This window comes from Oenanthe melanoleuca, chromosome 18 (genome assembly GCF_029582105.1).
Source record: "Oenanthe melanoleuca isolate GR-GAL-2019-014 chromosome 18, OMel1.0, whole genome shotgun sequence".
NCBI lineage: Eukaryota > Metazoa > Chordata > Aves > Passeriformes > Muscicapidae > Oenanthe > Oenanthe melanoleuca.
In genome coordinates this window covers 224,513-241,212 of record NC_079351.1, presented here as the reverse complement: position 1 = coordinate 241,212, position 16,700 = coordinate 224,513, and the positions used below count along the sequence as shown (strand labels likewise).

At 55.6% G+C, this 16,700-nt stretch overlaps 4 protein-coding genes across 5 annotated transcripts; 1 reads left to right on the top strand and 3 right to left on the bottom strand.

The window, feature by feature from the left end:
• Nucleotides 1–613: 613 nt before the first annotated feature.
• On the bottom strand, nucleotides 614–5,893 carry MAFG (MAF bZIP transcription factor G). Of its 2 annotated transcripts, none has more exons than XM_056505812.1 (3): nucleotides 5,776–5,893; nucleotides 2,152–2,213; nucleotides 614–2,065 (listed from the first exon to the last, which is right to left on the bottom strand). In XM_056505812.1, exons 2-3 carry the CDS (start codon nucleotides 2,185–2,187, stop codon nucleotides 1,613–1,615), a joined length of 489 nt encoding a protein of 162 aa, XP_056361787.1. In that variant the 5' UTR covers nucleotides 2,188–2,213; nucleotides 5,776–5,893; the 3' UTR covers nucleotides 614–1,612. The 2 variants fall into 2 exon arrangements, with proteins under 2 accessions (XP_056361787.1, XP_056361788.1); XM_056505813.1 differs by lacking the exon at nucleotides 5,776–5,893 and adding an exon at nucleotides 2,377–2,962.
• Nucleotides 5,894–6,979: 1,086 nt separating this feature from the next.
• Nucleotides 6,980–9,774, bottom strand: PYCR1 (pyrroline-5-carboxylate reductase 1). The gene is made up of 8 exons (XM_056506162.1): nucleotides 9,755–9,774; nucleotides 9,616–9,699; nucleotides 9,456–9,526; nucleotides 9,180–9,359; nucleotides 8,387–8,608; nucleotides 7,862–7,954; nucleotides 7,313–7,476; nucleotides 6,980–7,214 (listed from the first exon to the last, which is right to left on the bottom strand). The coding sequence occupies exons 2-8, from the start codon at nucleotides 9,680–9,682 to the stop codon at nucleotides 7,064–7,066; spliced, it is 948 nt and encodes a 315-aa protein (XP_056362137.1). The 5' UTR covers nucleotides 9,683–9,699; nucleotides 9,755–9,774; the 3' UTR covers nucleotides 6,980–7,063.
• A 258-nt stretch (nucleotides 9,775–10,032) lies between these two features.
• On the top strand, nucleotides 10,033–11,188 carry LOC130260675 (collagen alpha-1(I) chain-like). The gene is made up of 2 exons (XM_056506288.1): nucleotides 10,033–10,302; nucleotides 10,493–11,188. Exons 1-2 carry the CDS (start codon nucleotides 10,033–10,035, stop codon nucleotides 11,186–11,188), a joined length of 966 nt encoding a protein of 321 aa, XP_056362263.1.
• A 1,273-nt stretch (nucleotides 11,189–12,461) lies between these two features.
• On the bottom strand, nucleotides 12,462–16,215 carry MYADML2 (myeloid associated differentiation marker like 2). The gene has a single exon (XM_056506161.1). It carries the CDS (start codon nucleotides 15,254–15,256, stop codon nucleotides 14,351–14,353), a length of 906 nt encoding a protein of 301 aa, XP_056362136.1. The 5' UTR covers nucleotides 15,257–16,215; the 3' UTR covers nucleotides 12,462–14,350.
• Nucleotides 16,216–16,700: the final 485 nt, after the last annotated feature.

Below are 16,700 nucleotides of genomic sequence, written 5' to 3'. Positions count from 1 at the left end.
CAGGTGAGCCATGAGCACAAAACAAGTTCTGACCACAGGATATAATTCCAGAGCTAAATCCCATCAGTCTTCTCCTAAAGCTGGACAAGTCTCCCTCACATTACTTCTCTGACAGGTTTGCTGCAGGAAGGAAAGTGTAGTTTTTCCTCCCCAGGTAACCAAGCTAACCTGGTGCTGGCTGCTCAGCAGGAGCTGCCCGTGCTCCGCCGCACACCTGTGGTCAGGTGTCGCTACCTCGCTGCCAGCCAACCATTTTTGTCTTCAAAAACAGCAGCCCCTTTGCCTATGCACCAGAACCCCTCTGGAGAATTCAGAGAGATTCCAACTCAGTCTCTCAGTCGAGTTTAGGGAAAACGACAACAGTGTGAAATGACAGCACATGGCAAAGGCACCAGCACAGCACAGCGCCGCACGAGAGCTTGGGGAGCAGAGCGCCCGACACAGGGAACACGACAGAAACTAGCAAGGTCAAGAATAAGTCACTTTTGGTACAATTGCAAAAAGATATCAAACAGGACTTGCCTCTTTTTTTGTCTTTTTCTAGGTTTTATAAATAAAGTCTGATAACTCTTTATAAAAACTAACCTCAGAGCCACAAACAGTTTGCGGGAGGTTCATGAGAAACTTTAAAATTATTTATTTATTAACTTTTAACTAGCAAAGTCTCTGAGAATATTTCCCCACTCATATGGTCAAATATTCTCGCCTTCTCAGGTAAAAAAGCTGACTATAAATACGCTCTCTCTTCTGTCCAATTTTAAACTTAGATAATTTAATAACTCTTAAAATGATGTTTCTCTCTTTAAATAAAGGGCTATTTAACCACATAAACTGGTTGTGTAAACCATCACACTAGAGACACTTGATACCCTCAAAACACGGGAACAACGAGTGATTTTGGTCTTGTTCAGTGCAACAGATTAGGCACAAAACCGGCCTGCAGTCAACACAGTACCACTGCTCCCTTGTTCCCTCCCAGGGTGCTGGGCCCTGCAGGGCCTCAGGACCACAGTGGCAGGACACAGCAGTGCCATCCTTCCCACCACTGCCAGTTTACACAGCTACGCCATGGACGTCTGAGGGAAACCCACGGTTAGGGCACAGAGGCACACCTAGAAAGGAATAAAAACCTATGACACAGAACACCCCAACTGTAACTACAGGTACCAAAGGAGACAAAAGCAGCAGGTTCAGGCGCTGAGATGCACCACCTGGAAGAGTCATGAAATAAAGCCTTTGGAAGTGACCAAAAATTAGGGTTCCCAGCCCCCAGGAAGAAAGCTTTTCTCGAGCCACTCCTCCCCCCTTCCATCAGCCACACTGCACAGATTTTCTTTGGGTAGAAAACCAAAATCTCACAGTCTGTTCCCCAGGGCACCCGAGGGCTACAGACTGCTGGGTGGGAAGCTCTGTCTGCACAGGACAAGGGATGCATCACCACTGCTCATACCAATCTGGACACAACAAAATAAACTGGAGCGATCAGCGGGCCAGTCCTGGGCCAAGTCAAAGGAACCCGGACCCATGTGGGGAGGGCTTGTGCTTTGGGGATTCCAGGCTGGTTTTGTGCCTAACTGCCCTGCACAGACAAGCTCAGGCAACGCTCACTTCACTAAGACCGGGCGTCCGTTTTGGATTTCACTATTGTGATGACACTAGTAGTAGCAACCTTGCCAGGGACGAGGGGCCCCATACTGGAAGAGAGAGGCCCCCGTGCAGGGGTCACGGGGCTCCGGGCCACGGTTCTGGCGAAGTTCTGGAGAGCCTCGTATTTGGAGCGGAGAGCATCAAGTTCCATTTTCATGCTGGCGTTCTCTGAGGCCAGCTTCTCCACTTCTTGCTGCAGCTCTGCCTTCTGCTTCTCCAGTTCCTCCTTCTGGGTAACGCGCTTCACTCTGCAGCTGGCTGCGTAGCCGCGGTTCTTCAGCGTGCGCCGCCGCTGCTTCAGCTGGATGATCTCCTCTTTCGACAGGCCCCGTAGGTGCTGGTTCAGCTCTCGCACAGACATGGTCACCAGCTCCTCATCTGTCAAGCTGGTCCCATTCTCGCCTGGCTCCCTCTTCACCTGGAGAGAAGGCAGCACACACTGGTGAAAGCTGAGGGGGATGCCTACACCCACCCCTGCGCCCTTTCCTCCACCCACCCCATTACCTTCAAGGCCTTGTTTCCTTTGTTGGGGGTCGTCATAACACGACAGCCTTGTCAGCTGGGTTCTGGAAGGGAAGGAAGGTCAAATTAGCACCTGGGACACAGCAGAGCCCACAGTATTCCTCTGGCAGGGTCCAGCAGCAACGCCCCATGATGTTCTGCATCCTGGTCCCCTCTCACCCCTGCCCCAGAAGACCCTCAACAAGCAGCCAGCTGAGCTGGACTCACAAGAAGCAGACTCTGTCCCTGAGCAGAAACTGCTGTCCTTCCACACCTCTGCTGCCATGGAGACTTCGTGGCAATGCTGGTTTTTTGTTTATAGTGGGGGAAATTAAAAAACTAGGAGGAGTGAGAATACATGGAAGCCACATTTTAAAAAACAGCCTTGCAAGCAGCAGGCAGGGTCCAGAGCATGGCTGCTCCAGGCCAGTCATGCTGACTCAGCAGGCTGGCACTCTGCACCACTTGCTCCCAGCCTCATCCTTGTCACTCCCAAGCAGGGCAGGTTACCTTAACACACCCTTCCAACAGGTGCCCAAACACAGCTCAGAAGCTCCCCAGTCCTGCCAGATTCCTGCCCCCATGGATGCAGCCAGTATGGTTCAATAAGACATAACCCTGAGCAAGGGGTACAGGGCAAGCCTTGGACACACTGGAATTCTATCACAAATTTCGGCTGATGTCTCAGCAGACTTCGCCTCTCCCAGTCACACAAAACTGACCCATTTGTAGGTCATTTCTGTGAGAAAGTATCTGTCAATCCCTGGCATGCCAGGGCCCAGAAACATATTCTTCCTCCTTCAGAGCCAAGGTGTGCTCACAAGAAAACAAAGATTAAAGGTGCTGAAAAACAGAGTGGAGCAGACTCCTTCCCTGCCATAGAAGACAAGACTTCAGAATTGGTAAGAGCAATTCCCAGGCCTGCTTTACAGAGACTTACACCCAGCCTCCTGCTTCTTACCCCACATACCTCTTCCCCTCAGGCTTTTCAGTTCAGACTGCTACCACACTGCCCAAGGAATTAATCCACACAAATACCACCTGACAGACATGGCTGTGCCTCAAACAGCCCAAACTGCACTCACTTAGTCCGGGCCAGTACAGATGCCTCTGCCCCTTTCATCTCACAGGTGTCAAACTAGTTTTGTTTGCCCCTTCCTTACTCCCAGCAGCACCAATGTCCAGTTACTGACCAGAACCAAATGCACACATCAGCAAGTAAGACTTTGTGCTCTTCCAGCAGCTGTGGCACAGGCTCCCTATGGTGCATCTATGACCTACAGGAGAAGAATTGGACTAGCCGTCCCCAGAACACAGAGAGATATTCCTGAAGCCTGCAGCCTGCCAAGAGCCAGGCTATTTATATATACCTACAGGACAATGCTCCTTCCAACAAGATGTCTGCTACACCCGACCACACTGGCATGGGCACGGTCATTTGCTGCCCAAGGAAGGCAGCTGCAGTGAGGCAGGACAGGCAGCACACAAACAACTGCTGCATAAAATCATTTTTTCCCTCCTTCCCAGACTGCTGTTTATTCCTTCTGTTCCTACCTGGTAAACAACATGTCTGCAGGGAAAAGGGGAGAGGAAAGGGAATAGCTGGAGGAACCAGTGTGCATGCTCCATCCTCTTGTGAGTGGAAAGCATCAAGGGCAGGTACGGCCAGTGGGACCACAGGAATTTGCTTGCCCAGTGGCACTAAAGAATTTACAGCTGCCTGGCAGGCACATAGGCTGCCTTCATTACAGCAGACGCAAAATGAAACAAACGGGGCACATGCATGCAGGGCACTGGGAAGAGTGCTCCTCAGCAGGCTGGGGAATGGCTGGTGCTGGCAGAGCTGGACACAGCAGAGGCAGCTATTCATTCCTGCCCCTGCATTCTCTAACACAACATCCTGTCAGGCAGAAGCCACTCACAACAGCCATTGGGGCTGCAACAGGACTGTCCCCAAAAACTGGTGATCCCACCTCTTCAAGGTGCAGCAACACACAAGGCAGTCAGTAGAATGGGAAGAACAACACAAAGAGATTCCTGGGTCCCATTTTAACCAGGCTGTTTGGCAGCTCACAAAGAGAACACGCAGAGAACTGGCGACATATCAGAGACCAAACTTCACCTTACTCTCCAGACTGCTGATGGATCAGCTTTTGATAGCTTCCTGAAGAAAGATCACACTGAAAAGTGCCAAACACTACGGCTGCAATGAAGAAACTGCAGCCTCAACACATTTCCCCAGAGCTCAAAAGGCCTGAACTCAGCACAAGCACAGCCAATTCTCCCCTCAGCTCAGCGGCAGCACAAGGGAACTGACAGCACCACGCATGAACCAGCACGGGCCCTTCTCCCCACTCCTGATGCAGAGCCCTGCCACGAGCCGGTGTAAACACGGTGATGGCACCTGCTCCAGCGCGGGCAGAGCGAGGCCGTGCTCCCCCAGGGGCTCCACTGCACTGGCAGGCACAGCAGTGTGGTTTGTCAGCAGTGACGGGCACACCGCACAAAAACACTCCCAGTGTGGATTTCATACTCCGTTTATTTGCTTGTCGGCAAATTAGCTCACACAGTCTCAACCAACGACTCCCCAAATTACCTGTGTAGCCAGGACAGTACCTCCTGTGTTCCCCACCCTGGGGTCCCCTGGTGAGGTCAACAACCCTGAGCACTTCCACAATTTTTTTTTTTAAAGGAATCTGCCCACCCAGCTGGTTTTAACTCTGCTCACACTGCTAAAGCAAAGGCCAGCTCAGAGAGACTCCATCGCACCCTTGGCAGTGCCCTCCTCCGACCGCAGAGCTCGAGGCTCACAGATCCGGGACAGGCAGAGCCGTGCCCGGCCCTGAGCAGCGTTACCGAGCCGTGCCCAGCACGGACACACGCGGCCCCTCAGTGCTGCTCAGGTGCTGCAGCCCCGCGGGATCCCAAACCCGCTCCGCTCGTGGGACGCCTACGGAACAGGGGCCAGAACCCCCCAACCGCAGGTCAGACAGCCCGAGGACAAGGCACGGACCGCAGGCAGCGGGGCTGTCACGCCTGCCGCTGCCCTGGGAACCGGGCGAGACGCCCCGATGGCTCCTGACCCTCCCGGCCTCTCGTCCTTGGGAGAAGAGCCACAGAGCACGCCGAACACCCGCGGCGGCCGGCGGGCCCAGGGTCGCACCCGCACCGGCGGAGTCGGAGCGCCCGAACGCGCGGCGGGGCTGAGAGGGACAGCTCGGCCTGAGGGCAGCCGGTCCGTAACACGAGCGGGGCCGGCGGCAGCCGCGCGAGGGAGGGGCCGGACGCGCCCGCGGTGCCTGCGGGCGGGCCCGGGAGGCGGCGGGCGGGGCCGGGCCGGGCCCCGGGCCAGCGCCCCGCGCACCTGTTGCTCGGCCGCGGAGCGGGGCCCGGACCCGCCGGGCGGGGCGGGCCGACGGCCGGGCGGCGCCGGGCACCCGCGACCCCGAAGCCCCACCGTGAGTCAGCGATGGCGGCCGCGTTCGGCACCTGCCGACCCCGCGGCGGCCCCGGCCACCATCGCGGGCCCGCCGCGCCCGCCCCGCCCCGGCCCGCCCCCGGGGACCGGCCCGCCCCGCCCCGGCCGGTGCCGGGGCCGCGCCCGCGCTCGCAGCCGGTGGCGCTCACCTCCTGCCGGGGCCGCCGGGCCGGGCTGGGCCGGGCGGGGCGGGGCGGGGAGGCCGCGCTGGGAGGGACCGGGACTCACGAGCCGCCGCCGCCGCCGCCGCCGCTCACGGACTCGTCACGTGATATTTGGGTCACGTGGCTCCATTCATGAAGCGCCCGGCGCAACCGCCTCGGGCCTTAAGGGGGCCGCGCTCCGCCCGGGGCAACGGGGACAGCGCGGGCCCGCCCTGGGCAACGGGGAGAGCATGGGGCCGCCCGGAGCAACGGGGACAGCGCGGGCCCGCCCTGGGCAACGGGGAGAGCATGGGGCCGCCCGGAGCAACGGGGAGAGCATGGGGCCGCCCGGAGCAACGGGGACAGCGCGGGCACGCCCGGCCCCACCGGCCGCTCTCCGCACGGCGCCGGCTTCTCCCTCCGCCGCCCGTTCCCGTCCCGGGGCGAGCGCTGCCCCTCCGCCAGAGTGCTGGGTCGGCTGCGGATCAGCTGCCGTCATCTCAGGCAGCGGCCGCCGGCCTCCTGCTGCTCTCCCCGTTGCACTTGGCGCGTTCCTGACCGCGCGGTCCCTCCGCCGGCACCGGCCGGTCCTTGGCCGAAAATTATTTAATTATTTCCTTGACAAGTTCTGATGAGAGTATCACTCCTGCCCAAAAAGAGCAGTGCCAGGGACAGCTCACACCAACCCCACTACAGGTTAAAGACCCTCTGCTACAGCACTGCCCCACAGCTGCTGCAAGCCACAAGCTTGGTACAGGAGACATGCAGAGTGAGCGTTTTTGCTTGGACAAAACACAGAGAACACTAATGGTTGTGGCTTAGGAATGGTATTCCCCGTATTAGCATTCCCACTGAAATACTCAAAACCACATGCTGCTCACTCACTCCCCTTTTGTCCCTCTCCCCTGGAGAGAACTAGGGGCACAAAAGGTAAAGATCTTGCTATAAGAACAATTTACTGGAAACAGTACTGAGAGAAGAAAACAATAACAGCAACAATATAAAAAGAGTGTAGAAGAGAGGCAAAGGATTCACATATGACTGCTCACCACGCATAACATGATGTTACTCCCACTGCTCGCTTCATGCAACCAACCAGAAGGGACCCCTCCTCCCCAACCCTCTTCAGCCCCTGTTCCCTGCCACAAACCCTCCCCTCCCCTTTGCCCACGTGTATGATGTATAGAATAACCCGGTCCTGGCCATGCCATTCCTGGCTACCGCAAAAATGTATTTTTTGGCTGGCTGCAACCTGGACATTGACATTCAGCACTGCCAGAATACATCAGTCTGGTCAGTTCTTCTTGCTCTTGTTGGTGAACAGACTGACTTTGCTAACAGATGCCACAGACAGAGAAGGAGACTCCAGCTTCACCTTGTCCAGCAAAGTTTTCTTTATGGCTGCCGGGGAAATCGTCTCTTGGTCTGCCAGATGCTGCAGTTCCCTACAATGGGATAGTGGGAGAAGAAGACATAGCAAAAAGAAGACAGAGAGGGTGGGGGACAAGTCTTGCAAGCTCATTAGGAGTTCCTAGGTGCCCACCTTGTCCGGATACAGGAAGCCTCCACAGCATTGATGAGGAGCGAGCGAAAGCCACCACTCTCCAGGAAGTGCAGGGCATGGATAGTGGCTCCCCCGGGCGAGCAGACATTGTCCTTCAGCTGACCAGGATGCTGTTCAGACTCTAACAGCATTTTGGCAGCACCCTGTAGCAAGGAAAACACCTGCCAGAGCTCTGACTGTGGAAGCCATTGCCACACACTCCTGTTCTCCACCGTACAGAACAGCACCAACACTCACAACAGGCAAACCTGGGCTCCTGCAGGCTGCCAAAGCACGTTTCAGAGCTGACAAAGCCTGCAAAGGAGCAGAGTTTCCCAGGCCCCAGCTCCCACACCACCACCAGTGCCAGCATATTGCTGCAGACACTTCCTACAGCCACCCACCAGGAACCTGTGTGCATTCAAACAAAATACATTCTTTACAGTAGATTCTGTGAGAGGTCTGAGATAACTTCAAACTGTGATGTGTGGATTCCTCTGCACAGAGCAGGCACAGACCCAGATTTGTTATGCAGGAGGTAATACTGACCAGCAAAGCCTGTGCTCCAAGTCGAACTGCCAGCCTGCGGGGAAGGCCCATCTTTACTCCTCCATCTGCAAGAGCATCCAGGGCAGTGAATGCCTGAGACCACAGAGAGGAAGAAGGTGACTGAAAGACTGCTCCAGGACTGGTAAGTCTCAGGGAGGAGAGAATCCAGGCCTTCAGGACTGTTCTGTGACTCCTATCCCTTACAGACTTGACAAAAGACTCTCCCTTTCCTTCATGGTTGCCATGCCAGGCTTCCCTCCCACTTCCCTCCCTGAGTACAGCTCAGGAGTGGGGGGAATGGGAGAAATTCAGCTTCTGCTGAATCGTGCAAACTACAGGTCCAAGTTTTACAACATGGGCATGTGGACACTGCACACTGGCTATGGACTTCAGGACTTCTTCCCATTGCAAATGTGGGCAATGGGGGGAAAAAAAAAAAGACAAGCTGAAGTTGCACAGATTTTATGGCAGGCAAAGCCAACTGCTTTCCCCAAGACTGTCACTAGATGAGGAAACAGCACATACATACGCAGGGCCACTGCCACTGAGCCCCGTTACAGCATCGATGAGGTCCTCCTCCACCTCGGTGCAGAAGCCCACACTGGCCATCAGTTGTTCCAAAAGCTTCCCATCTTCCACATCCGCATGAGTTCCAGTGGCATAGACAGTAGCACCTTCCCGGACTATCACAGGGGTGTTGGTCATGCACCTGATCACTTTTGGTGTGGGGCAGAAGGTAGAGAGTTTCTTAGGGCAGAAAATCATTGAAGATAAAAGGTAAGAAAAAAAGAAAGAAGGGAGAAACATGAGCTTTAGTGCATATTTTTCACCAATGGGCTGTCCAGGAAAAGACTCCCCAGGGGCAAGAACAACATAAGCAGAAGAAAAAGAGTGACCTGAGTATCTCAAATGCCCTGCTTGAGCCAGAGCAGCCCATACGTGAATGTGAAGCCTTCCTCAGTACCAGCAAAGCAGGAGCTGGGCAAAGCCCGGGTGGAAACAGTATCCAAAAGGCCTCAATTCCACATCAACCCACAGATCTCCAAAACAGCTCCCGCAGACACTTAACATAAAATCTGCAGAAGTTCAGGGGAGACGACCCACTGCTGTTAAAAGAAACATGATCTGACACCACCTCGTGTGAGGGAAGAGCTGGATAAAAGCTCTAATAGCATTTGCTGCTGAAGACAGGCAAAGGTGACCGAAAACAAGTTGGCTGCTGCTGCGTGACTTGAGTCCTGAGCAGCGCAAGTAACGTGTCCATTGCATGGGCTCCTCGGGTCAGAGGAGCGGACCCGCACGGCCTGGTCCCCCTCACCTTCTCGATGGAGCTGATGGTGACCCCGGCCGCGCAGGACACCACAATGTGCCGGGCCTCGATGTCGGGGCCCACCTCCTCCAGGATGAAGGGGATGATGGGTGGCTTCACAGCCAGGAAGAGAACATCGCTGCTCTTCACCGTGTCCTTGTTGCTCACCGTGAAGTTCACTCCCATTTTCTGCAGCGGTTTGGGGAGAAACGGGACCGCTCAGACCCGGGACGGCCCGGGAGGGGAGCGCCCCCAAGCCGGTCCCGACTACCCGGCCGCACTCACCCGCAGCCCGCTCACGGTGGGCAGGTCAGTGTCCGGGGAGCTCGCCGTGATCTTGTGCGCAGCCAGGACCCCTGCGAACGATACCGCGCGTCAGCCCAAGCGATCGGCACCACCCACCCCCCAGGAAGCCCCCGGCCAGCGCGAACTGCCCCGCGCCCACCTGCCGCCGTGAAGCCGCGGGCTAGGGCAAAGGCAAGCTGCCCCGCGCCGATGAAGCCCACGCTCATGGCCGGTGCGGTGCGGTGCGGCGCGGCTCCGCCAGGTGCGGTGCGGCTCCGCCAGGTGCGATGCGGTGCGGTACCGTGCGGCCCGGCTCCGCCAGGTGCGGTGCGGCTCCGCCAGGTGCGATGCGGTGCGGTACCGTGCGGCGCGGCTCCGCCAGGTGCGGCGCGGTGCGGTGCGGTACCGTGCGGCCCGGCTCCGCCAGGTGCGGCGCGGTGCGGTGCGGTACCGTGCGGCCCGGCTCCGCCAGGTGCGGCGCGGTGCGGTACCGTGCGGCGCGGCTCCGCCAGGTGCGGTGCGGTGCGGTGTGGCGCGGCGCGGTACCGTGCGGCCCGGCTCCGCCAGGTGCGGTGCGATGCGGCGCGGTGCGGTACCGTGCGGCCCGGCTCCGCCAGGTGCGGTGCGATGCGGCGCGGTACCGTGCGGCCCGGCTCCGCCAGGTGCGGCGCGGTGCGGTGCGGTACCGTGCGGCGCGGCTCCGCCAGGTGCGGTGCGATGCGGCGCGGTGCGGTACCGTGTGGCGCGGCTCCGCCAGGTGCGGCGCGGTGCGGCGCGGTGCGGTACCGTGCGGCCCGGCTCCGCCAGGTGCGGCGCGGTGCGGTACCGTGCGGCGCGGCTCCGCCAGGTGCGGTGCGATGCGGCGCGGTGCGGTACCGTGTGGCGCGGCTCCGCCAGGTGCGGTGCGATGCGGCGCGGTGCGGTACCGTGCGGCCCGGCTCCGCCAGGTGCGGCGCGGTGCGGTACCGTGCGGCCCGGCTCCGCCAGGTGCGGCGCGGTGCGGTGCGGTGCGGTACCGTGCGGCCCGGCTCCGCCAGGTGCGGCCCCGCCAGACCCGGCCCCGCTGCCGTCCACGTGGCCGCGCGCACGGAGGCGAGGCCGCGCGGCGGGACGGGGGCGCGCAGCCAATCAGAGAGCAGCGGGGCGGGGCAGCGCCGGCGCTCCGCCACTCAACGGGCGGGGGCGGGGCCGGCAGCGCGGAGCTCGCCAGCGATTGGCGCAACCGGCGGCCGGTGTTGCATCATTCGCCGCCCGCGGGGCCGCCGGCCGCGCCGCTGCGCTCCGCCAGGCGGCGCCATGCGCGGCCGGGGCCCTCAGGCGGCGCTCGCCGTGGGCCCGGCCGGCCCCGGCCGCCCTCCCGCGGACGCCGGGACGCCGCGGGGCCGGAGCGCAGCGGGCGCCAGGAGGGACTCTGGCTCCCCGAGCGCTTGCTCTGCTCGGGTCTCCCGCTCCCCTCCGCCTTGGCCGGCCCGGGACGCGGCGGTGCCGCCTCCCCCGGCGGGCCCGCACGCGACCCTGCGGTCCCTCGTGCTCTGGGAATCGCCCGCAGATTTCCCCAGGGATTTCCCGGCCCGAACGGGAGGGAGTTTCCGCCCCCGGTTCCCCTGGGGCCCTGCGGCTCCTTCCTGCCCTCGGCCCTTTCGGGTCTCCTCAGACCCTGCGGCCTGCGCTGTGGCGGACCGGGCCGCCCTGTTCTTCTGAAACTCCAGCAGCAGCAGAGATTTTTTTCCTAAGTATCACCTTACTAAAGGTCATTACTTACTAAACTTACTTACTCACTTAAACTCACTTAAACTTATTTACTAAAGCTCATTTTTCTCCCTTCTTTCTTTTTTTCTTACTTTTTATCTTACCACTGGTTTCATTGTTTTTTTCTTGCTTCTTTATTGATAGAAATAAATCTCAGGATTTTTTTTTTCCTATTGATAAATGTTCCTGACCTTTTGGGGGGGTTACTGAACCCCAGGCTTCCAAAACAAGGTAAAAACCCAAACCTAACCCTTATTAACAATTCTGATTTTAATCTGTCCATGCTGGAATCCTTAGGGTGCTGTCTAGATTTGCTACAGTCACAAGTCCATAATTAGTGAACACGTAAATCCTAACATTAGTTTACCAGAAGAGGTTGGGAATGGCTGGTGTCTGGGGAAACCCAGTTTATGGTGAATCATCATCTATTAATTAAGGGGGTAGATGCACTCTGGAAATGAAGGGGGTTTGGTGAACTGAATCATGACAGAGCTGGTTGGCAAATCCTGCTGAGCAGATATCAGATGTTCTCTGTCCTGAATTGGGCAATCTCATAGTTTCCAATGGTTGAGGAGTGTTTTAACCACTGAAGCATGAGGTTTTGATTTTTTTTAATATTTTTTTTTCTCCTAAAAGAGAGGATTGTTGTCCACACAATCTTTTTCTTTGCCATTTTGACCATGTTCACATTTTTTGCTCAGTCTTTGGCTGGCAGATGAGAAAGCTAAATCTGAACACACTGTTCTTGGCAATGACTTGTGTTTCTACTCCTCCAGTCAGTGGGATCATGATTTCCATGTTTAATGCTCTTTCCCCGTATTGTGAAGGCACTCAATTTTGCCCTCATTGTTTCCCAAGTATCAATTTCTCTCTGGCCCTTTGACCCTGGTTCAGTGTAAGTTGCATCAACTCATGGCATTGCCAGATTTTAGCATGTTTCTGCTCTTGCTCCCACTTGGTGCAAAACCTTCCCCCAGAAAGCCAGCAGTGCCTGGCTCAGCCACATGCTATCATCCAAGGAGCTTTCCAACAGCTGCCACTGCCTGGGGACAAGCACCCCCCTGCCTGTGGGCTCTGGCCTCTGCTGGCCCCCTTCCCCAGACCCCCAGGCTCCCAGAGCCACCAGAGCCTGCAGGATGGGGCTTTCCTCACACAATGTTCCTGGGCTCACTGGATTGAATTTTATAACAGAAGCCATGGTCCTTCACACGCACCTGTTTGGTTTTTAGTGATCTGTAATAATAAAAAATAAGTAACTCTCAAGTGTGACACAACTTAATTTGTCCATATTGATGGGTTTTACAGGAATACATCATAAATGCTCAAGGTCCCTTCATATGCAGTGGCTCTTGTAAATTGACTACTCCAACACAAGTGGATTTCCTTTTGGGTCTTGCCCTACCAGCCTCCTCTTGGACCACATCTTTCAGATTTCCTGCCCTTCTCTGTGACTCACAAAAGAGAAAACCCCCTTGGAAGGCTCTTCCTTCATGCTGGTCCCAATTCTTGTCCCATTTCCTGGCTAATGCTCCCCACTGCTAAGGCTTGGTCCTTACTCAGAACTATTCAACATAATCTGTCCCAATAAGTTTTCCCTTTGCTTCTCAAATCCCACACAAAGCACTGATGAAAAGTAAGTTTCCTTACTTATTCCTGAGTCATTCTGCTGCAAAGGATCCACTCAGAGGTCTTGCTGTGGTGTGTCTGTTCTATTTTGGGTCTGTGTTCAGGCTTTGCACATCAAAATAAAGTAAGCTCTACTTTCATGCAGAAAGGGCCATGTCTGCTGCAATGAAAGTGTGGAGAGGAGGGTGACAGCACACAGAACTCAGGATATGTAAGCATACATCTGCCATTCAGCTTTATTTTGTTTTGGTTAAAAAATAAATCTTGCTTCTGACAGGCAGCTACTGGAAATTTTAATCAAAGCACTCAAGTTTGCATGTGCTGGACTTGGACAGTCTGGCTTCTCCCTGGAACAAATGAAGATTCCTATGGGGCCTGAAATCTGAGCTGAGAATTGTGGAACTTTAAAGTGGGTGTTTTGTCAGGGCTGGGTCTGAGAAATTTGGCTACTCAGTGATGCAGAGTGCTCAGGAATTCTGTGCCTGAGCTGCTCTGGGGTACCATGTGCAAGTCCTGCCAGGTCCCATCCTGTCCATGCCCCCTCCCCGCCTGGTTTGATCTCTTGTGCAGCACTGTGAAATCAATTAGTCTCTGCCTCCCCTTTCCCATGCCCCCAGAATTTATCTTCAAGCCTCCAGAAAAAAAACCTCTTGATCCCAGTGTAAAGAAATGGTGGCCCATGCATCAAGACAGAGCACATGCCAAGGTATTTCCTGTGCTGCTCAAGTGAGGATGGCAGGTCCCACACAGTCACTTGGCAGGTTGGCTCTTCTCTACAACCTGATTCTCAGCAGAAGAGCTCCAACTTCACAAATTTTTATTTCTGTAGTGACTCAGTGTTTGCTAGATAGGAATATTAAATTAAATAGGCCTCCTCCAATGTGTGCACTTGAGGATATTCCTTTTCTGTGCTAGACAGTGAAGGAGAGGAAGGGAAAAGACTGGCAACCTTCAAAATATTGTGATGGCTGTGATGGTCTTCTCAGAAACACTCAGACTGGAACTGCCCACACTTGCAGGCATTCCACATCTCACAACAGTCCAAACTAACCCAAACTCCAAGGGACTGATTTTCATCTCCTGAACTGGTGTTCCTTCATGCAGCTTTTAACTTTTCCACTTCCTGAGTAGTCACTTGGTTACCATTAAGCACTGGTTAACAGTCTCAGAATCCTTGGAGTCTTTCCTAATATTTGGCTCAGTAACCAGGTAGCCTGCAGCCCCGCTGCTGTGGTTAGAAGCATTCCTGCTGTCTGCAGATGCACGTGGAGCTGTCATTCCTTCATGCTGGCACCAGGCAGGCGAGGCAGAACCATGGGGGAGTTGGGCTGTGCTTTGTATCAGCTGCAGCCCACCTGCTCCAGGTCATTCCTTCATTAGTGCGGTCAGTCCTCCCCGTGAGGTTTGGCTGATGGTGGTGTGTGCTTGCTTGCCCAGCACCTCTGTGCCCCTCAGCTCGTCCCTCTGCACCTGCAGTGCTTCACAGCACTGAGATGCCCCCACAGAGGCCGCGCCACAGCTCAGAGGTGTGAGACAAAGCGGATGCGCTGCGAGTACGCCAGGTCCAAGACATAGAGCAGCAGGTTGACATAGGTGAAGATGGCAATCACCAGCTGGCTGTCCCAGGGGCACTTGCCCTTGGCACAGAGGCCAGGGCGTCGCGGGGAGCCGTACTTGCTGTCAAAGCAGAACACTGGCCAGATGACCGCAGCACTCGTGTAGAGCAGCACAGCCCCAAAGGTGTAGATGACCACAGAACGCTCAAAAGGGAACCACAGCAATGCAGTCTTACCTGTGACACTGAAGGCCACTACCACCACTGTCACCACAAAGCAAAAGCTGTAGACAGCCACACACCACTGCGTCGCCACGTATTTACCATATTGGCTGTCGTTCACCAGTGCCCCAAAGATGATGCAGGCCACAAAGGCCTGAACGATTTTCAGGAGCCCAGAGACAGTGGCCATGTAGCTGGTGACTTGTCCTGGTTTCGCCCTGGTTAGGAACACCTCAGTGGCATAGGTGACAAACAGGAGGCCCGCGAAGACGCTGGCGGCGATGCGGAAATCCCTCACCTCGCAGCCGATGGGGTAACAGCCCACCTGGACGAAGTAGAGCGGGTAGATCACTGCAGCCGTGATGGACATGAGCGTGGCAAGCATGGCAAAGGCGGCGGTGAAGTTTCCCCAGGAGAGGCTCAGGCAGCTGTGCAGGTGTGTGAACTCACAGGTGATGATGAACACAGTGATGGCAAAGCAGAAGGTCCAGACAAACATGCAGAAGGTGCCGTAGGCAGCACTGAACCCCCCCTGGTGCGCAACCAGGCTGAACGTGGTGCATCCGAAGGTCATCTGCAGCAATCGAGCTATTCCTACAGGGGAAGTCAGCGCAGCCGTGTTCAGATACGGCCCTCCTGTGCTCTCCATTATCTGTCCACTCCAGCAGACAAGGCACTCAAAGCCTCCTCAAACGTCCTTTCTGCCTCTTGCAGCTTTGCCCTGAGTCCCACCTGGTCTCAGCTCAGCGGAGAGCAGCTCAAATCCCGCTGGTCTCTGCTGGCATCAGTGGGAACAGCCTCTGACGCTGCATCTCTGGCAGCTCTGTGCGCGGACCTGCGGCTGCAGGGAGGTGTCTGGCTGGCTCTGCCCACTGGCTGCAAGCTCAGGGTGCTGCCGCTCGCCCTCTGCTTCCTCAGGTCTGAAACCTGCCCCGTGCTGTCCTTTGGCTGTCTCCTTTCCCACACGATGGTACTTTCCCCCGGAGGCTGACATTTATTCCATTTTAGCTCCGCAGCTGTAGCTTTCTGCTGCACCGTTCACAGGAACCTGGAGTATAAATAGGGGCTTTATTAATAGTTCTGGAATGAGTCCTGCCCCCACTCAGCTGTTGGGAGCGGGTGTTATTTAACAGTGAAGCTGCGAGCTTCATCAAAGGCTCTTGATTATCCTTCTGCTGTTCTTCTAGAAACTCTGGGGTCCCTGGATTGCTGCCGATCCCCACACCACCCCCTGCACTGAGGGGAGGTGTCTGGCTGTGGCAGTGGGCAGAGATCCAGCCGTGCTGCAGGAACAAGAGCTCAGTCCTGCAGACCGAAGAGCCCCTGAGTGGGGGCACAAGCCCAAAGGCAGCACAAACCCTAAAAAGAAGGGATTTAGTCCAGAGGCTAAATAAAAGCTGACTCACTTTGCTGCAGTTGATCTGGAGCAGTGATACATTTACCTGCTGTGCTTTGTGACAGTTTGTGTTTGTTGACAGCACCCGTCCGCAACGCTTCCTTGAACTCTTCCCTGTTTCTCTTTTACTTTATGTGGAAATCAGTTTTTCCTGTATCTCTGAATGCAATAACTGAATACAATTGTTAAAAAAAAATTGCTTTGATATTCTTAGCTCTGTTTTGGAACACAGATTTCAATGAATAGTGTCAAACCCTCCCTCCTATGAGATCAAAACTTTCACAGTGAGCCATACCTGGCATACAGTGCCCCCCAGACCTCATCTCTACCCAGAAGTCACTTAATTATATCTCTAAAAGCCCCAAACAAAATTTCTGATGTAATTTCAGAATGGGAATGGGTGAATGTTTTCACCACAACATAGCAGAAAAATTCCTCCCTCACCTCACAGCAGCATTGTTGACTCCTCACCCGCAGTACTCATCCCAGTATGGAAGCAGAAAAACTCAACTGTTGGAATGGCTCACATGAGAACAGTACAAACTTTTGGCTGTAATGATAAAATACACCTACCTTCCTTCAGTTTTGCCACCAACATGTAACCTCAGTGTCTCTTTCATTCATCTCAAGTCCCCTCCATTTTCCTTTGAAAGGCTTCTGGTGCTAAAAGTACAAAAGCCTGCATTCATTTGGGGTG